Here is an 18,097-nt window from a genome sequence, read left to right as displayed (position 1 = left end):
CGGGAGAAGCAGCTGCCCTCGCCTGGTGAGACAGGTGGTGATGTCCAGCCTGTGGTCAATCACACCTCCCACTCCCAGGGCGTGGCTGCTCCTTCCCAGGTCCTGAGGCAGGTTCACCCATTGCATGCAGCATGTCTGATGCCCACTGCAGGCCTGAAGGTGGGGATTGGTGTGAGTGGCCTCCCTGCACAACAGGGGGCCATCCCTGGGAGGATATTGGGGTGAAGCACTTGCGAGTATCTGGAGGGAGCTCTCACCTGTCAGCACAGGTGGACTGAGGACCGGATGGAGGGTGAGCAAGTGGGGGAGTCCAGGGAGGTCTGTGTAGGCCCTGAGGCTGGATGAGAGGTGTGGAGCTAGGGGTGATGGTGGAGACGAGGCGCCTGGTTCCACCTCCACGGCAGCTGGAAACCAAATCAGATCCAGTCAGACCCCAGCCCAGAAGAGAAGGGAAGCCAAGTCACTGCTAAAAATGCCCATGTGGGGCATTCGCCCTATCTTCACTGGAGCAAGAATCCTGCAAATTTAACGGGACAGAGGGATGCAGTTGAGGTGGGAAAGTGGACACTTGGAGCCTAGAGGGTTTCCTGAGGGGAACAAGGCCATAGAGAGATGGGACAGACAAGGATGGAGGACAGGGATGGGCGGGGTCAGGGATGGACAGGGTCAGGGACGGGTGGGGGCAGGGACGGATGGGGGCAGGGATGGGTGAGAGCAGGAATGGGTGGGGTCACGGATGGGTGAGGGGCAGGGATGGGTGAGGTCAGGGATGGGTGAGGGGCAGAGATGGGTGAGGTCAGGGATGGTTGAGGGGCAGGGATGGGTGGGGGCAGGGATGGAAGATGGGCAGGGACTGATGGGGTCAGGAATGGGTGGGGTCAGGGATGGACAGGGGCAGGGATGGGTGGAGTCAGGGATGGGTGGGGGCAGGGACGGATGGGGGGCAGGGACGGACAGGGTCAGGGATGGGTGAGGGTCAGGGATGGGTGAGGGTCAGGGATGGGTGAGGGGCAGGGATGGATGAGGTTAGGGATGGGTGAGGGTCAGGGATGGGTGGGGGCAGGGATGGATGGGGGGCAGGGATGGACAGGGTCAGGGATGGGTGAGGGGCAGGGATGGGTGAGGTTAGGGATGGGTGAGGGGCAGGGATGGGTGAGGTCAGGGATGGACGGGGCAGGGATGGGTGAGGGGCAGGGACGGATGGGGGCTTGGCATGGGATGGGGTCAGGGATGGGCGGGGTCAGGGATGGACAGGGTCAGGGATGGGTGAGGGGCAGGGATGAGTGGGGGCAGGGACGGATGGGGGGCAGGGATGTGTGGGGGCAGGGACGGATGGGGGGCAGGGACAGGTGAGGTTCAGGGATGGGTGAGGTCAGGGATGGGTGGGGGCAGGGATGGACAGGGGCAGGGATGGACAGGGGCAGGGATGGACGGGGTCAGGGATGGGTGGGGTCAAGGATGGACGGGTTCACAGATGGACAGGGGGATGGGGGTGGGGCAGGGACAGCAATGCATGGGCTTGGACAGCAAGCGTCCAGAACTGGAGCATATCCATCTTCCTTCAAGCTGAACTATCCCCCCACCCCAAGGCTGGGCCTGTAAGTACCAGATACACTGGAATGGGGTTTCCATTTGGCTGGTTCCCTGAGCCTGAATATTGCTGGGGGAGTGGTCACATTCTGAGGCGTGAGTTGGTGACTGGGCCCCAATCTGAGGATGCTCTGCTCCTCTGGCTGTCACATCCTTTCCTGGGTGTCACTGGGGCTCTGACCTCACTCCATGGGGGATGGGAGGCAGCAGTGTTGACATCCTGGTCCAGCTGTGCCCTTGTCTCTTGGGAAGAGTTTTCTTTGTCCAGATTCAAGGACCACACTCAACACCCCCGAACTAGGAACAGTGACCTGTCCTGTGAGATGGGGTGCATGTGAGGACCGGTGAATCAATTCTCGGGTGACTGCACTCAAGTCCAGGCGGTGGAATAGGGGTTGGCCTACAGCCACTCACAGTGTGGCTCCCGGATGGGGCCTGGAACGCCCTGGGGATGGGGCTGATGGGGGCAGCTGGCAATGACAGGGATGTGCAAGGTGCGGGAGTCCTGGGTCCAGGGCTTCTCTCCCCAAGGAAGAGTGGGGCTTGTGCTCAGAGAGGAGGCGGCCAGAGATGACCCTGGATTTCAACAAGCGCGGCCCCACTCCCCACCCAAGGACCCCGCATCACACTAGCTGAGGGGCTGCAATAGGACACACCTACTCTCAGTCCTGGAGCCTGAGGTCAAAGTGTACGGGGCCCACTCCTCCTGCAGGTCCTCAGGATGGTCAGCTCCACACCCGCCCAGCTCCTGGGGCTCCATCACCCCATCTCCACTGCTGCTGTCACATCACTTTGTTCTCCATATGTCTGTGTCCAAATTCCCCCTCCGAGGACCCCCCACACACACACTCTGCACATGGCTCATCAAGTGACCTCAGCTCAACCCAGACAGCTCAGCTGTACACGAGGTTCATTCATCCTCCTGGGGGCCGCTTGGGGTGACAAATGCTGATGGTCAACACAGTTCACAGGGGCAAGCTCCAAGGCGGGAATCCAGGAGCACTGTGTGGGGGGGAGGCAGTGTCCTGATTCGGGGAAGACAGATGGACAGGCAGAGGTGGGAGAGACCAAGGGGCAGTAGCCACAGCCCTCTGGGAATGATGGATCTCAAGAGGGCCAGGCAGGAGCCTACAGGACGGGGACATCGTAGGCAGGCACCCTCAGCTGTAATGTGTGGGTCACTCAGGGGTGGATGTGTGGTGGCCTCTGTATGTTCCTAGGAAGGTGACGTGGCTCCTTTAAAGACTGGTCCCTGGGTTGCCTTCACGGAGAAAGGCCTTGGTTGTGTCTGGGGATAGACTCATCAGCCTGCCGGGAAATTGAGGGCCTGTGGAGCTGGACATGCCTCCTGCCGGTCTTGCCTGATCAGATGGAGGGTGACTGCCCAGGACCTCCTGCCACAGACAGGGCCCTTGGCTGGAGAAGCCAGCATGCCCCTTGGCCCATCTCTGCGGCTCTTTGTGACCCCATGGACTGCTGCACGCCAGGCTTCCCTGGCCTTCACCATCTCCCGGAGGTCGCTCACACTCATGCCCACCGAGTGGGTGATGCACCAGCCGCCTCACCCTCTGTCTCCCCGTCTCCTCCCACCTCAGTCTCCCAGCGAGTCAGCTCCTGGCACTGGCGGCCACAGTGCTGTGACTGCAGCGTCAGCATCAGTCCTTCCAGTGAATGTTCAGCGTTCATTTCTTTTAGGATATGATCTCCGTGCTGTCCAAGGCACTGGCTTGATCTCCTTGCTGTCTATGAAATTCTCAAGAGCCTTCTCCAACACCACAGTTTGAAGGCATCATTCTTCAGCACTCGGCCTTTTTTATTGTCCAGTTTTCACACTCATACAAGACCAGAGGGAAAACCATAGCACTGAGCATACGGATCTTTGTCAGCAAACTAATGTCTCTGCTTTTTAATATGCTGTCTACGTTTGTCACAGCTTCTCTTCCAAGGAACAAGCATCTTTTAATTTCATGGCTGCAGTCACCATCTGCAGTGATTTTGGAGCCTAAGAAAATTAAGTTTCTCACTGTTTCCATCGTTTCCCCCTCTGTTCACCATGAAGTGATGGGATGGGATGCCATGATCTTAGTTTTTTGAATGTTGAGTTCTAAGTCAGCTTTTTCACACTCCTCTTTGCCCTTCATCAAGAGGCTCTTTAATTCCCCTTTGCTTTCTGCCATTAGGGTACTAGCATCTGCGTATCTGAGGTTATTGATATTTCTCCCAGAAACCTTCATTCCAGCTTGTGCTTCATCCAGCCCAGCACTTCACATGATGTACTCTGCATATAAGTTAAATAAACAGGCGACAACATACAGCCTTGATATACTCCTTTCCTGATTTGGCATGATATAAAGATGATGGAGTAGAAAGATGAGCGCTCATCTTCTCCAGGGAGAACTCCAAAATTGCAACTCACTGCTGAACCACCACCCACAGGAGAATGTTCAGTTCAGTTCAGTTGCCCAGTCGTGACCAACTTGGATACCACCAAAAAGAAAGATACCCCACATCCAAGGGCAATGGAGAAGCCCCAACCAAAATATAGGAGGGGCAAAAAACACTTTCTCCTTGGAAGAAAAGCTATGACAAATCTAGACACTGTATTAACAGCAGAGACATCACTTTGCCAACAAAGGTCCATCTAGTCAAAGCTATGGCATTTCCAGTAGTCATGTACGAATGTGAGCGTTGGACTATAAAGAAAGCTGAGCACTGAAGAATTGATGCTTTTGAACTGTGGTGTTGGAGAAGACTCTTGAGAGTCCCTTGGACTGCAAGGAAATCCAACCAGTCAATCCTAAAGGAAATCAACTCTGACTATTCATTGGAAGGACTGATCCTGAAGCTCCAATACTTTGGCCACCTGATGCGAAGAACTGACTCATTACGATGCTGGGAAAGACTAAAGGCAAGAGGAGAACGAGATGACAGAGGATGAGATGGTTGGATGGCATCTCCGACTCAATGGACATGAGTTTAAGCAAGCTCTGGGAGTTGGTAATGGACAGGGATGCCTGGCGTGCTGCAGTCCATGGGGTCACAAAGACTCAGACACAACTGAGCGACTGAACTGAACTGCACTTTCCCAATTTGGAACCAGTTCTTTGTTCCATGTCCAGTTCTAAGTGTTGCTTCTTTACTTGCATACAGACTTCTCAGGAGGCAGGTAAGGTGGTCTGATATTCCCATCTCTTTTAAGAATTTTCCACAGTTTGTTTGCTCCATACAGTCAAAGGCTTTAGTGTAGTCAGTGAAGTAGATGTCTTCCCTTGCTTTTTCTATGATCCAACGGATGTTGGCAACGTTATCTCTGGTTCCTCTGCCTTCTCCAAATCCAGCTTGTACATCTGGAAGTTCTCGGTTCATATACTGTTGAAGCCTAGCTTGAAGGATTTTTGAGCATTACCTTGCTAGCATGTGAAATGAGGGCAACTGTGCGATAGTTTGAACATTCTTTGGCATGGCCCTTCTTGAATGAAAACTGACCTTTTCCAAAGCGGTGGGCACTGCTGAGCTCTCCGCATTCGCCGGTACGCTGAGCGCAGCTCTTCCACTGCATCAGCCGGGAGCGGCCCAACGGCGCCGAGCGGCCGAGGGGCGGAGCCTTGCGGGCGGGCGCCGGAAGCGCCGTCTGAGCCCGCGGCCGCCTCTCCGGAAGCGGCTGGCTCCTGGGCGTACTTCCGGCGCGACGGCGCGCGCGGGAGGACGCAGGGCGCTTCCGCTCCTGGGCGAGAAGTGGCCAGGGTCCGGGAGTCCGGCTCTCGGCGGAGAGAGCGGGCACGATGCGGCTGGGCTCTGGGGCCTTCGCTGCCGGCTGCGTCGTGGTCGAGGTGCTCGGCGTCGCGCTCTTCCTCCGGGGCTTCTTCCCGGCTCCCGTCTTTTCCGGAGCGGAGCGACAGGCAGCGTCCCCGGCGCCCGAACCCTCTGCTGGTACGACTGCGCCCCCCGCCCCACAGCGTCTCTGCTTCCCGGGCCCTACTCTGCCCTTACGAGCCTCTCCTCTTCGTCTTCTTCCCGGGGGTCTCTTCCGTTCTGACCCCAGCCTCCTAGGATCCCCTTCTTGCCGCTCCAGCCTCCTTTTCTGTAGCCTACAACTTTGTGGCGAGCACCACTACCAGCCCCACTAAGATCTTCGTCCCTGGTCACCGCAAAGTAAGCTCCCTGTACCCGTAAAAAGTAAGACTCCCCAGCTGTACTCATCCAGTGAACCCCAACCCCCTTCCTGAGCAGATGTTTGGGTCACTCCCTGTTCCAGGCATCCTTTTTGGTCAGTAAGACACAGCAGGTAAGATTCCTGCGACCTCTCGTGTTTTCTTCTGTGGCATTCCTCCAAGGGCCCGTTTTTCCTGTAAAGACCTCCCTGCGTAGAGCTCTCAAATACCCAGCCATAAATATTAGGTAAAAGAACTCGCGTTTTGGACCAAAGCCACACAACACTAGCTAATAACTAGGGAAAGACAGTTTGTCAATGCTCGCCCATCCGTTTCCTGCAGCACTGTTTTATATCAAGCTCCCTGATATTCCATTGTAGGACTTGCAAGAAGAAACTCCCCAGTGTCAGTACACCCCACAGTGCTAAGGACGATTCTCTCCTCAATAGGGACGCTCCTGAGCTTACTTGTTACCCACCCTCTGACCTCAGCGTTGTTTCCCAAGAATAGGCCCTTTCCTTTGGGTCCGGATGTGTAGATGTGACAGAGTATGTGCTGGAGAAATAGGGAGAAACCAGACTATAAAGTTCCTGGATACTAAAAAAGAGCTTAAAATTCAATTTCCTTTTTCTTTTTCAAACACTTCAGGAGCCAGTTCCAACTGGACCGACCTTCCACCACCTCTCTTCAGTAAACTTGTTATTATGCTGGTAGACGCCTTGAGAGATGATTTTGTGTTTGGGTCAAAGGGTGTGAAATTTATGCCCTACACAACTTATCTTGTGGAAAAGGGATCATCTCTCAGTTTTGTGGCTGAAGCAAAGCCACCTACCGTTACTATGCCTCGAATCAAGGTAAACAGTTTGATTTAATATATTATAGATCATGGTTTAGCTCTTTCAGAGCTTTAGAAGAATGTTCTGTTGTCTTTTACTTGGGGTCCCAGTTTTAGCTAAGTGGAAACTACTTTGGTACTGTCCTCCTGGCTGGGGCAATAGAATGCTGAAGAAGCCTTCCAGATAGACTGGAACTAAGACTCATGATTGCCCTCTTTCAGGTAGCCAGAGCTCATGCTTCAGGGGAAGCATAACAGATTTAGAGCCAGATCTTCTTGGCCAGTCTAATTCAAGAGCTACCATCTTTGCTAGCCTGATGTTTTTAATCGTCAGTGAGTCAGTTAGAATTCTGAGAGGAGCCTCTAGGGTTATCTAGTTCAATCTCTTGATTTTATGGATGAGGAAGCAAACTCAAATGAGTTAAATGACTCATCGAATATTTTGGTGTATACAGTGACCAAATCAACATGCCCTGGCCTCAGCAGATCTCTGTTTCTACTGTATAAACCACCTTCAGGTGTTCAGCCTGGTGCGCGAGACTTGACATGCACAGTGGTTTACTCAAGAACTATGGGGAAAGAAAAGGGTAAAGCTTTATTTATTGGCTCAAAAACTTTTTTAAAAAAACAGTATCTCTGCCTTCGTGGAACTTTCAGTCTCTAATGAGATGCATAGCCATTAAAGAAGTAAACATACAAGTAAACGTGCAGTTACAAAATGCGATTAATGCATAATCAAAAAGAACAAGGTGTGATGTTCAGTGCCAGCTAGGGGCTCAGTTTAGTTTGGGATGGTTCAGAAATCCTGTCTGAGGAAATTACATTCATGCTTGGATCTGAAGGATGAGTAAAGACATGGTATCAGAAAAGGACAGGAGCTTAAAAGTTTGTGAATATACTGCAGGCCAGTATGGTGTAGAAGTCTGTAGCTGAGCTTTACATGTGTGGATGATTATGTGACACCTTATTATTTGTTGAGAAGGAGTCACTTTTTGATTTAAACCTTGGGGGCAGCATTAGTAATAAATGACTCCTGGATGAATAAAAGTCTGGGGTTGAAGGGGTTAATGCCGCATCTTAATAAAAGACTCTTTTTCTTGAGTGTCCCATTTTCTCTGCCACTTCTGGATGTGGTTTGTCCTTGATTCAGCAGTATTTATTGAGCATCTGCTTTGTATCGCATGCTGTTCTAGATAAGAGGAATTCAGTGAAGAACAAGACAGCAACTATCCTATACTCATGAAGCTTACTTTCTAATTGAGGGGACAGAAAATATGTAAGTATACAAATAAATAGAACAGTCTCAGTAAGTGGTAAGTGCTATGGAAGAAATTGAGTAGGAGAACATGAAGAGAGTGATGGGCAGTGGCAGAGGCCCCCTCTAGTCAGGTTGCTCAGGAACAGCTTCTCGATGAGCAGTCATTCTGCTGAAGAGTCCTGTGGAAGCTGGAAGAAAGGCATCCAGGCTCATGACCATCAAGGTCATTGATTCTCTATCTGTCCTGTCAGCGGACGTGTGGAAGGAACTCATGCCTCTGTCATTTTGATAGGAAAAGTGCTACTAGGAATCTGGGAAGTTTTGTAAGAGAAAGTGTGTGAGCAGGCCTGCTCTGGGTTCTGTTCAGTCCTGCACGTTGACCAGTGCGGTCCTCCCCTCCCCAGCTTGTCTCATTTCACCAAACCAGTGTTGTGTGTTGGGTGCTTGTAGGTTCTTGCTCCTATTCTTCACCAGTGAGGAACTAGTGTACAGGAACTCCATCCCGGACTCAGGAGTTTACAGCTCTGGAATTTGATAGGATCAGGTAAGGCACACACTAAAGAGTGTGTCCCCTGTCCTGCTTCCACTCAGGGAAGGGACTTGGTTCATCTGGAGGTGCTGATACACTTGTCATGAAACATGGTTTTAAAATTTCAAGACTGATATCTCTAGTAGCATGTTCAAATTCTGTTCTGTGCTAAGATTATACAGTAAGTGAAAGTAAAAGTTGCTCAGTCATGTCCGATTCTTTGTGACCCCATGGACCATACAGTCCATGAAATTCTCTAGGCCAGAATACTGAAGTGGGTAGCCTTTCTCTTCTCCAGGGGATCTTCCCAACCCAAGAATCAAACCAGGATCTCCTGCATTGCAGGAGGATTCTTTACGAACTGAGCTATCAGGGAAGCCAAGATTATACAGTAACTTTCCTCTAAAACGTTGTAACTAACTTATGAATGCCTTTCCTTTTGGGGGAATTTACAGTTGTAATAACGAGCAGTTAACCACTGGCTGCAGTGTGCCCATGGTGCTGGCACTGTTTTCTGCCCTCTGACCACAGCCCATGGACGAGGCTCCTTGATCTCAGCGCCACTCTTGGTTTCCCAGATGAGGAAGCAGGCTTGAAGTGGTAAAAATCTCACAGCTGACATTAGAAACTGATCATAAGCCTGTGTTTGTCTGCTTCCAGAGCCTCTGCTGGTCACATTTGTTCTACAGTGGTACTGAAGAATGAGGTGACCAGATCAGATTCTCTTTCAGTAGTCTTTGCAGAGCCCTTCTTAATTCTCAGAAGACAAGAAACTACTGTTCCCAAGACCACAGCAGCCCCAGGAAAGCCTCCAAGGAGCTGACAGACAGGCGCTCATTTAAAGTTCCTAGGCTATCAGCTATAACTCGGTTGCTGCCTGCCTGTGTCCTGAGTTGAAGGGGATACCAGCTAGTCCCTGCCCTTCTGAAAATGTCAGTGTGAACTCAAACTAGTGGGAGGAGGAGGGAAGTGTCTTATGAAAGCCCAGAGGAAGGGATGGGCAGATCGACCCTAAGTGGTGGAAGACATTGTAAACAAAAGTCAACTGACAATAAATGAGGGAAATTATTTACAGGTAACACAGCAAACAAGGTGTAAATCTCATAATATGTGAGGAGGATTTGATCAGAAGCAACAGTCTGGTGGCAGCTGGACAAAGGATATAAAGAATTCCACATAGGAAGAAATTGAAATGGCCATAAGCACATGAAAAGATTCTTTACTAGTAATCAGATCAAAGGCAACTAAACAAGCATGCTGTAAACATTGAAAGGTTAATGATAACACTGTTCACAAGAAATCAGGTGAACAGATCTGTTTACACTGCACGTGTGACTGAATTAGACTCAACCTAGACTCCTCCCACCCTCATCCAGTCTGCCGTGATCTCAGCCTGTAAAACCCTTGCCAGCACCTCTTCTCACCCAGAACCTGTCCGAACAGATAGGTCACTCTCCTCTACTCCCGACAACCCCCAGTGGCTTGCACTCTGCCTCCTAACTCAGGCCTCAGGGTGCAAGGTCCTGCCTTTGTTCTCTCTTCACCCTCATCTAAGCCCATTTCCCCCTCCTGTGTCTTTTATCCAGCAGATCACACGTCCCCCATGTGTGCCACCCGCTTTCACGGTGGGGTTTTCACAGTTTGCTGTGTTTCACTCTGGAAAGCCCCACTTTGCCTCACCGAGATGACACTATGCCTTCACACCGCAGCTCCAATGGCATTTCCAAACTGTCAGATTTTTAAAAGCAGTGGTCATTAAATCAGTCTTGGATAAATATACTGTACATCCAAACTCTGGAGTACTGTAGCTGTTTTAAAAAAAAGTGAAATACCTGTATGCTTTCTGCAGAAAGATTTAAGTGAAAAAAGCAAGTTGCAGAATTATTTATATAGTTACCATTTTTATAAAATGTGTACTTTATATATTTGTGATTATACACATACAGAACAAAAGGATGAAAAGATACTCATCCAAAGTAACTGGTTGCCTTTAGAGAGCAGATTTTTAGGGTGAAAAGATCAAGTTTTAAAATAACCTCATTGAGGTAGAATTTTTGTGTAGTAGAGTGTAATATAATTTGGTGAGATTTAACAGCTGTATGCATCCGTGTGACTCCCACCTCAACTCTGGGTTCCGATCCCACCCAGAAGTGGTAGCGGTTGTCACTGTTGTTTTGTTGGCTTGCTGAATCTAGAGTCTGTTTCTCATGAGATCCTGAGATGTGCACTCACTGAGGTCTCTGCTCTTGTTTGTTTGTTTTTTTAAAGCTAGTCTTCCTGAGGGGCAGCCAGGTGAGCATGGCTGAGTGGTGACCCAGTGACTGGTCAGAGGTTGTGCTTAGGCGCACATGTGATGTGGCCTCTGCCCTGTGTGTGGTTTGGGCCACACACTCATCTTCAGGCACGTTATGCATCTCCCTAACTCTTAACTGTCTGTCTGAGCAAGTCGCAAACAGCTGGAATGAACAGATAGCTATCTCTGTTATCCAAACAGTTCTCTCTCTCCTCTCCTGAGTGCACAGTCACCCCGTGTATGCAAGCAGCCTTCCAGATTTCAGGAATGTGTGGGAGCTCACAGAGGTCTGCCGTAATCGTCCCGCGCCCCAGACTCCATTTCTAGGTTTTCTGTTCTTTCCACAACCAGTATTGAAGCCCCAGAGAGCTATGACGTTGGCCTTCCCATTTTCAGTTTGTCCCTGGCATGGGACTTTTCAATGGAGCCCCACATCGGGTGGGCCCTTCCTGGTACTCATGGCTGAGTGTGCGAGAGGGGAACTTGTTTTTCAGTCACTGAGTCATGCCCGACTCTTCAACCCCATGGACTGCAGCACCCCAGGCTCATCTGCCCTCGACTGTCTCCCAGGGTTTGCTCAGATTCTTGTTGTTGAGTCAGTGATGCCATCCAGCCATCTCATCTGCTGCCCCCTTCTCCTTTTGCTTTCAGTCTTTCCCAGCATCAGAGTCTTTTCTAACGAGTTGGCTCTTCGCATCAGGTGGCCAGAGTATTGCAGCTTCAGCATCAGTCCTTCCAGCGAATATGCAGGTTGATCTCCTTTAGGACTGACTGGCCTGATCTCCTTGCTGTCCAAGGGACTCTCAGAAGTCTTCTCCAGCACCACAGTTCGAGAGCTTCAGTTCTTCGGCCCTCAGTGTTCTTTATGGTCCAACTCTCACATTCATACAGGACTACTGGAAAAACCATAGCTCTGACTGTACAGACCTTTGTTGGCAAAGTCACTATCTGCAGTGATTTTGGAGCCCGAGAAAATAAAATCTACCACTGTGTACAGTTTTTCCCCTTCTATTTGCCATAAAGTGATGGGACTGGATGCCATGATCTTAGTTTTTTTAATGTTGAATTTCAAGCCAGCTTTTTTACTCTCTTTCACCTTCAGGAGGCTCTTTAGTTCCTCTTCACTTTCTGCCATTAGAGTAATATCATCAGCATATTTGAGGTTATTGATATTTCTCCTGGCAGTCTTTATTCCAGCTTCTGATTCATCCAGTCGGGCATTTCACATGATGTACTCTACATAGAAGTTAAATAAGCAGGTGACAATATATAGCCTTGGCGTACTCCTTGCCCAATTTTGAACCAGTCCAGGTTTCTCAGGAGGTGGTTAAGGTGGCACTCTCATCTCTTTTTAAGAACTTACCACAGTTTGTTGTGATCCACACAAAGTCTTTTGTGTACTCAGTAAAGGGGAAGTAGATGGGGTTTTTTTGTGTTTGTTTGGTTTTTTTTTTTTTAATCCCCTTGCTTTTCTCCATGATCCAGTGATTGTTGGCAGTTTGATCTCTGCTTCCTCTACCTTTTCTAAACCCAACCTGTACATCTGGAAGTTCTCAGTTCATGTACTCCTGAAGGCTAGCTTGAAGGATTGTGAGTATAACCGTGCTAGCATGTGAAATGAACACAATTGTACAGTAGTTTGAACATTCTTTAGCATTGCCCTTCTTTGGGATTGGAATGAAAGCTGACCCTTTCTAATCCTATGGCCACTGCTGAGTTTTCCAAATTTGCAGGCGTATTGAGTGCAGCACTTTAACAATGTCATCTTTTAGGATTTTAAGTAGCTCAGAGGGAATTCTGTCACCTCATCCCTTGATAAAACACCACAAGTACTCACAGCTCTTACTGGAATCTGAAGGCTTGTTTTGAATAAGAGCGTTTCAGTGTGTGTATCCTTACTGAGTTCTCAGAGTCCGGTAGTGGCTGTTTGACAGTTACATCCAGAGTTATCGTTGCTCTTGGGGGAGAGGGTTTGCCAAGTTCCTCACTCTCCAAGTCCAAGATTAATTCATGTTTGATTATTTGCTAATAGAGAGGTCTTGGCAAAATTGTTACACTGTTCACATTGTCCAGATTCCGTTTTATTTTTATCACACAGGTCCCTTTATGCCAGTGTTGTGGGTTGCAAGCTCACTCCAGATCCCAGAGACCCATGACCCATTTAGACTCTGCTCAAGTGCAGGGGTGGGGTGGGGGAGTGATTGACTTAATTCTGTATCAGAAAGTTGTAAGGACATGTTACACCCACCCACTTTTTCACTAATTATGGGGGGTGGGGAGCGGAACATGTCCTACCAGCATCCCTGGGCCAGTTTACTGTGAGAATTCTTGTTTAGAGGCTGCTTTCCTTCCTGGGTGAGTGGGAAGCTATTCTTTCTCAGGGGTGGACAATAGAATTGCTGGATTTTAGGGTCAGTAGTTTGTTGTGTGAGGCAGATCTGAAGCTTAGGTGAGGACCAGTCAATGGGTTTGGATATACAGAGTTCTTGCCACCCTTTGCCATCTGCTTCAGTTCTTAAAATCTGTTGCTGCCTTTTGGACCGCAGCTATCATCTGGCTACCCCACAGCCGCCTCCTTTATCCTCTCATTAACTGAAATGTAGTCAGTTCTTCACTACTTAGTTTGCTGGTTGTGCCCAGAATATGTGCCCTGCGTTGTCCTAATTCTGACCCAGCCTTCAGTACTGGGGTTGCTTTAGCTCTGTACTTGCCTCCTTTAGTCATCAAGTCATTTCCATCCCTGATCACCACACCACACTTGGACACCATGGGCAGATTCCATGGACTGACTCCTGAGTGCTCCCTCCTGCAGGCGTTGCTGACAGGGAGCCTCCCTGGCTTCATCGATGTCGTCAGGAACCTCAATTCTCCCACATTGTTGGAAGACAATGTGATCACACGAGCCAAAGCTGCTGGGAAAAGAATCATCTTTTATGGAGATGAAACATGGGTGAAATTATTCCCAAAGCATTTTGTGGAATACGATGGAACAACGTCTTTTTTTGTATCAGACTATACAGAGGTCAGTTTTTAAGAAAAATATATCCTATGAGAGCCTGGTACCCTGTTCTTAGCAAGGAGCAACATTGCATTGTATGTGGCTTTTATTAATGCATTAAGAATAGTATGGAGAGATTGAAAAACTTGTTCCTTCCCATAATCAACTCCAAGCCAGAAACATAAACCCTGACACAGGTGTGAGCTTAGTTCTCTGACCCTAAAGCCCAGATAGATACCTGTTGATGGGTACCAACAGTCAGGAAGGGCTTCCCAGGAGGAATCCCTCAGCCTTCGTTTTAACAACATCTGTGCATGGCAGAGCCTGAGGTCTCCATGGTCTGCCAGGGATCCTGCCTCGCAGCTGTTCTGTGAGGTTGGCAGCATGAGGGCAGACGTGTGCAGGGTGAGCCTGGTCCCGAGAGGCATCGACCCTGTGCTGGGTGTGCAGTCTCCAAAGAGGAAAAGGGCATAATTAGACCCACATTGAGAAAGCTGGCCCATGGGGCAGAGACACTGCAAGTCTGAGCTGCCGTTGGATGGGTCCGTGTGCTTGGCCTTGTGGAGTGTGTGCTTCACTGAAGGTGACCTGTACAGACATAGCAGTTACTGCCCTTCCTGTGTATGACCACTCAGAAGTACTTCTCTTCGTGGTAGATAATTCAGTGGAAGGGAGAAGGGCCATCTGAGGAGTCAGGGCTCTCCAGGCTAATGGGTCTCTCGGGGGCTGTTTGACTGGGAACCACTGAGTGTGTGTCTTTCCTCCCTGAATAGCGTTCTTATAGGACACACAGATGCCCTCAGCTTCACTCTACTGGTTTCTTGAACTCTGGGTACTGTTCTGTCTTATCAACTGCCCTTAGCCCTTAGTTGCCTCGTAACAACCTGGTACCTGTTGAACTTGGTCATCTGGTCAGCTTTAGTTTATGCTTCAGTAGTGGTCTTACAGAATTGTTTTGTCAGAACAACCCTTGTGCGTTTAAATGATCATATGTTCTGTTCATAACTTAGAGACATAAAAATATTAATGAAAGCTTGATCTAATCCAAACATTTTTTAAGACAGTTTTTATTTTGGAGGTTTGTTTTGTTTTTTGGTCTTTGCAAACTCCCACAAATCCGAGTACCTAAAAAAAAAACACTAGATTTGAAAATAACCATGTCACTTTTCATGGTGAACACCAGGGAAATTAGGGAAGCTATTGATATGTGCTTTTATCCTTTTAAAGGTAGATAATAATGTTACAAGGCATTTGGATAAAGTATTAAAAAGGCAGGACTGGGATGTGTTAATCCTGCACTTCCTCGGGCTGGACCACATTGGCCACATTTCTGGGCCCAGCAGCCCCCTGATTGGGCACAAGCTCAGTGAGATGGACAGCATCCTGATGAAGATCCACACCTCGCTGCTGTCAGAGGTGAGCATGTCAAGGTGCCAGTGTTTCGTGGAGGAAATGTAGCTTCTAAAGTGAACTCTAGTGACCTTGCATGAGCTTCATGCCCACCAGCACTCAGGCAACCTTCACCTACGTAGCACATGCCGTGTGCTGGGCACTACCCAGCGGCCCTGCCGAAGAGTGGCTCTTAGATCTCCACCTGTTCATCCAGATAATTTCTCCTGAATGCCTTCTCTGTCACTTCCTATACAGACACCTGAGGAGCTTAGCCTGTAGCCAGGAGGGAAAACAGGGAGCATGATCAGTGAGTCAGAGGTGTCCTGGACAGTAGTTGATCCTGTAGCAGAATGTAGGGCAGGAGGAGTGCATGTGAGGGAAAGGCCAGGATTGTAAACTGCGTGATCAGAGCTGTCTGAGGACGTGTGAGTGGTGAGCAGAGGCCTGAAGGAGGCGGGAGTGCCAGTAAGCCACGTAAGAAGGTACGTTCCAGGCGAAGAAGCAGCACGGGCCATTCAGAGCCTATCAGGTCCGTCCCAGGGGCAGCAGGAGCCACTGGCCAGAGCCCTAGGGGCAGAGGGCAGCTGTGTGTGACAGATAAGGAGACTCCTGTGCTCTGTGACCTCCATTTAATCCCATTTGTCTTACTTAAGACATTATTGTCTTTGGTTTTGGGGGTTTCTTGGCCGTGTGTGGCATCTTAGTTACCTGACCATGGATCATACCCAAGCCCCCTGCAGTGGAAGGGCAAAGTCCTAACCACTGGACTGCCAGAAAGTGAAAGTCGCCTAGTCATGTCTGACTCTCTGCGACCCCATGGACTATTCAGTCCACGAAATTCTCCAGGCCAGAATACTGGAGTGGGTAGCCTTTCCCTTCTCCAGGGGATCTTCCCAACCCAGGGATCGAACCCAGGTCTCCTGCATTGCAGGCAAATTCTTTACCAGCTGAGCCACCAGGGAAGCCCCTGGACTGCCAGTGAAGTCCCTATTTATGACATTACTCGACCTTGACCCTTTAATCTGACTGTAAGTTCACAGGTTAGGGGGAAGAAATAAAAATAACTCGTTTAGAAAGAGCTACTATTTACAAAGCAAAGCTGAAATCTGAAGTAATTTTCTTAACAAGATCATGTGCTCTCCCCAGTCTGGGTACAATTGAAATGTTTTCCCTTTGCCTCACAGGAGAGAGACACTCTGTTGCCCAGGCTGCTGGTCCTCTGTGGTGATCATGGCATGTCTGAAGCTGGAGGTCATGGAGCCTCTTCCATGGAGGAAGTAAACACTGCTCTGGTCTTAATTAGCTCTGCATTTGAAAGGAAACCTGGTGAGATCTGGATGTTTAACAGTTTAAACCTGTACTTTATTTCTTTCATTTCTATACTTTGATTTTAATTTTAAAAACCATTTCTGGAAGCTATGTAAGTTTGAAAAACCCTGAATAATGAGAATGAAAATTAATGGGGCAAGGACCAGTCAGGATTTGGAGTTTATGTTTCTTGCCCTGATTCTTAAAATACGGATGTTCCTTTTGGGAATTGTGTGGTATGAATGTCACTGCCTAGATATCTAAATAATAAAAAATGCCAGAGGCTTAGGAACATCTGAACTGCATGTATGAATTGAAAGAAACATAAAAAATTAAACTTAAGAAAAAGAATCTATTATTTGAGACTATCTTGAATAGATAGCAATGTCAGCTAGGGTCATAGGGCCAGTCAGAGTAGGACTGTCTGAGAGCCCATCTTCAACATTGAGACACACCTCAGCTCTCCAACCCAGGCATGCTGGGCCCCTCACTTAGCACAGGCCTGCACAAGACCCCTGCCTCCTCCCTTTAGGACACGCAGGCCATCAGCTCATGGCTGTTTCCACGCTGGACACTCTGACACTTTTCAGTACCGTTGGCTCTGCTGACCCCAGGTCCTGGGACTTCCCACCTGTTTGGGTCCCCTCCACCTCTTGCTCTGCTGTCCAGTCCTCTTGGCCAGCTCAGCAGCCTTGCCCTAGCCTTTTTTCTGGACTGCCTCTGTTTGATCTGTATTTACCCCTGAGATGCTCGCATGCTCTTCCATGGTTTTAAATGCCATGAATGGGCTCACACCTGTTGGATTTATCCTCCCGCTGTGCCTCTTTCTCAACCTCCAAACTGTCAGCCCCATTGCCTACCAACATCCTCCTGGATCTCCCACAGGTAGAGCAAATGAGACAGCCACCCCTGCAGTTGGCCCTCCCTGTATCCCTGTCAACAGATGGTGCCGTTCACACAGTTCTTGAGGTTGGAAACCTGGGCGTCTGCCTTGGTCTACTCTCTCCCTGCTCCTCATCTATGCCAGACTGTCCCAGGCTCCCATACATACCACCTTTCAGAAGCTGAACCTCGGATAAAGTGGAAACCCCACGTGAGGCTTCTTGGCTCCCTCACGGCCTTGTCTGGAGGCACATCCCTGCTCCTCGTTGTATTCTGCCCTCTCGCACACGTCCTCCAGGTGTGAAGCTCGTCCTCACTTGCCCTGGCCCGTGCCCCTCAGCCTGCTCGCACGCTCGTCCTTAGTCTCACCTCCCCGTGGTCACCTCTCACAGCACTTGTCTGTTGCACCGCCGTCCTCACCACGGTTTATAACCACAGGATGAACTGTGATTCACGTGCGTCTCCTTCTCCCTGTGAGCGAGAGTGGGGCAGGGCAGGCCTGTTTCATGCGTCACCATCTGCCTGGGGCCTCAGCGTTGCCTGCTGTTCAGCGGGTACTGAAAATACGGAGTGAATGAATCTTCCACTTGAGCAGGGACTGGCTGGGGAAGAAGCTCCACCTGTTTCCTTTTCTCTTTTTACAGCATTACCTACTCTTAGACTCCAAAGGCATCAGGTATTGGCTCTTGAGCCTTTACTGGGTGCCCAGCTGGAGCCTGCCTTCCACTGAGTGTACACAGTACCCACCAGAGCCCTGGCCTCCGACACATGCACACCCAGAGCAGGGTCCTGTGGGGCTCGTCTCCCTCAGTGACAGCACCAGGCCACATGCACCCTCTCCCACCATCTGTCCACCCATCC

At 49.6% G+C, this 18,097-nt stretch overlaps 2 protein-coding genes across 2 annotated transcripts in view; one reads left to right on the top strand and one right to left on the bottom strand.

Annotated features, from left to right (window-relative positions):
• The window catches only part of LOC148777952 (uncharacterized), a 79,063-nt gene extending 73,861 nt beyond the window's left edge, over positions 1-5,202 (bottom strand). The window contains exons 1-2 of the mRNA XM_088836646.1: positions 5,077-5,202; positions 258-404 (exon numbers count right to left, since the gene is read on the bottom strand). Coding sequence (XP_088692772.1) covers positions 258-404; positions 5,077-5,114 — 185 coding nt within the window. The 5' untranslated portion in view covers positions 5,115-5,202. The remainder of the gene's footprint in view (positions 1-257; positions 405-5,076) is intronic.
• A 67-nt stretch (positions 5,203-5,269) lies between these two features.
• Positions 5,270-18,097, top strand: part of PIGG (phosphatidylinositol glycan anchor biosynthesis class G (EMM blood group)) — a 45,467-nt gene continuing 32,639 nt past the window's right edge. The window contains exons 1-5 of the mRNA XM_055434193.2: positions 5,270-5,520; positions 6,390-6,595; positions 13,469-13,678; positions 14,882-15,070; positions 16,231-16,372. Coding sequence (XP_055290168.2) covers positions 5,373-5,520; positions 6,390-6,595; positions 13,469-13,678; positions 14,882-15,070; positions 16,231-16,372 — 895 coding nt within the window. The 5' untranslated portion in view covers positions 5,270-5,372. The remainder of the gene's footprint in view (positions 5,521-6,389; positions 6,596-13,468; positions 13,679-14,881; positions 15,071-16,230; positions 16,373-18,097) is intronic.

Source organism: Moschus berezovskii, chromosome 5, assembly GCF_049115385.1.
Source record: "Moschus berezovskii isolate FMDL1 chromosome 5, NW_MosBer_1.0, whole genome shotgun sequence".
NCBI classification, from domain to species: Eukaryota; Metazoa; Chordata; class Mammalia; order Artiodactyla; family Moschidae; genus Moschus; species Moschus berezovskii.
Note: the sequence above shows the minus strand (reverse complement) of the source record. Positions and strands in the feature narration are given on the sequence as shown.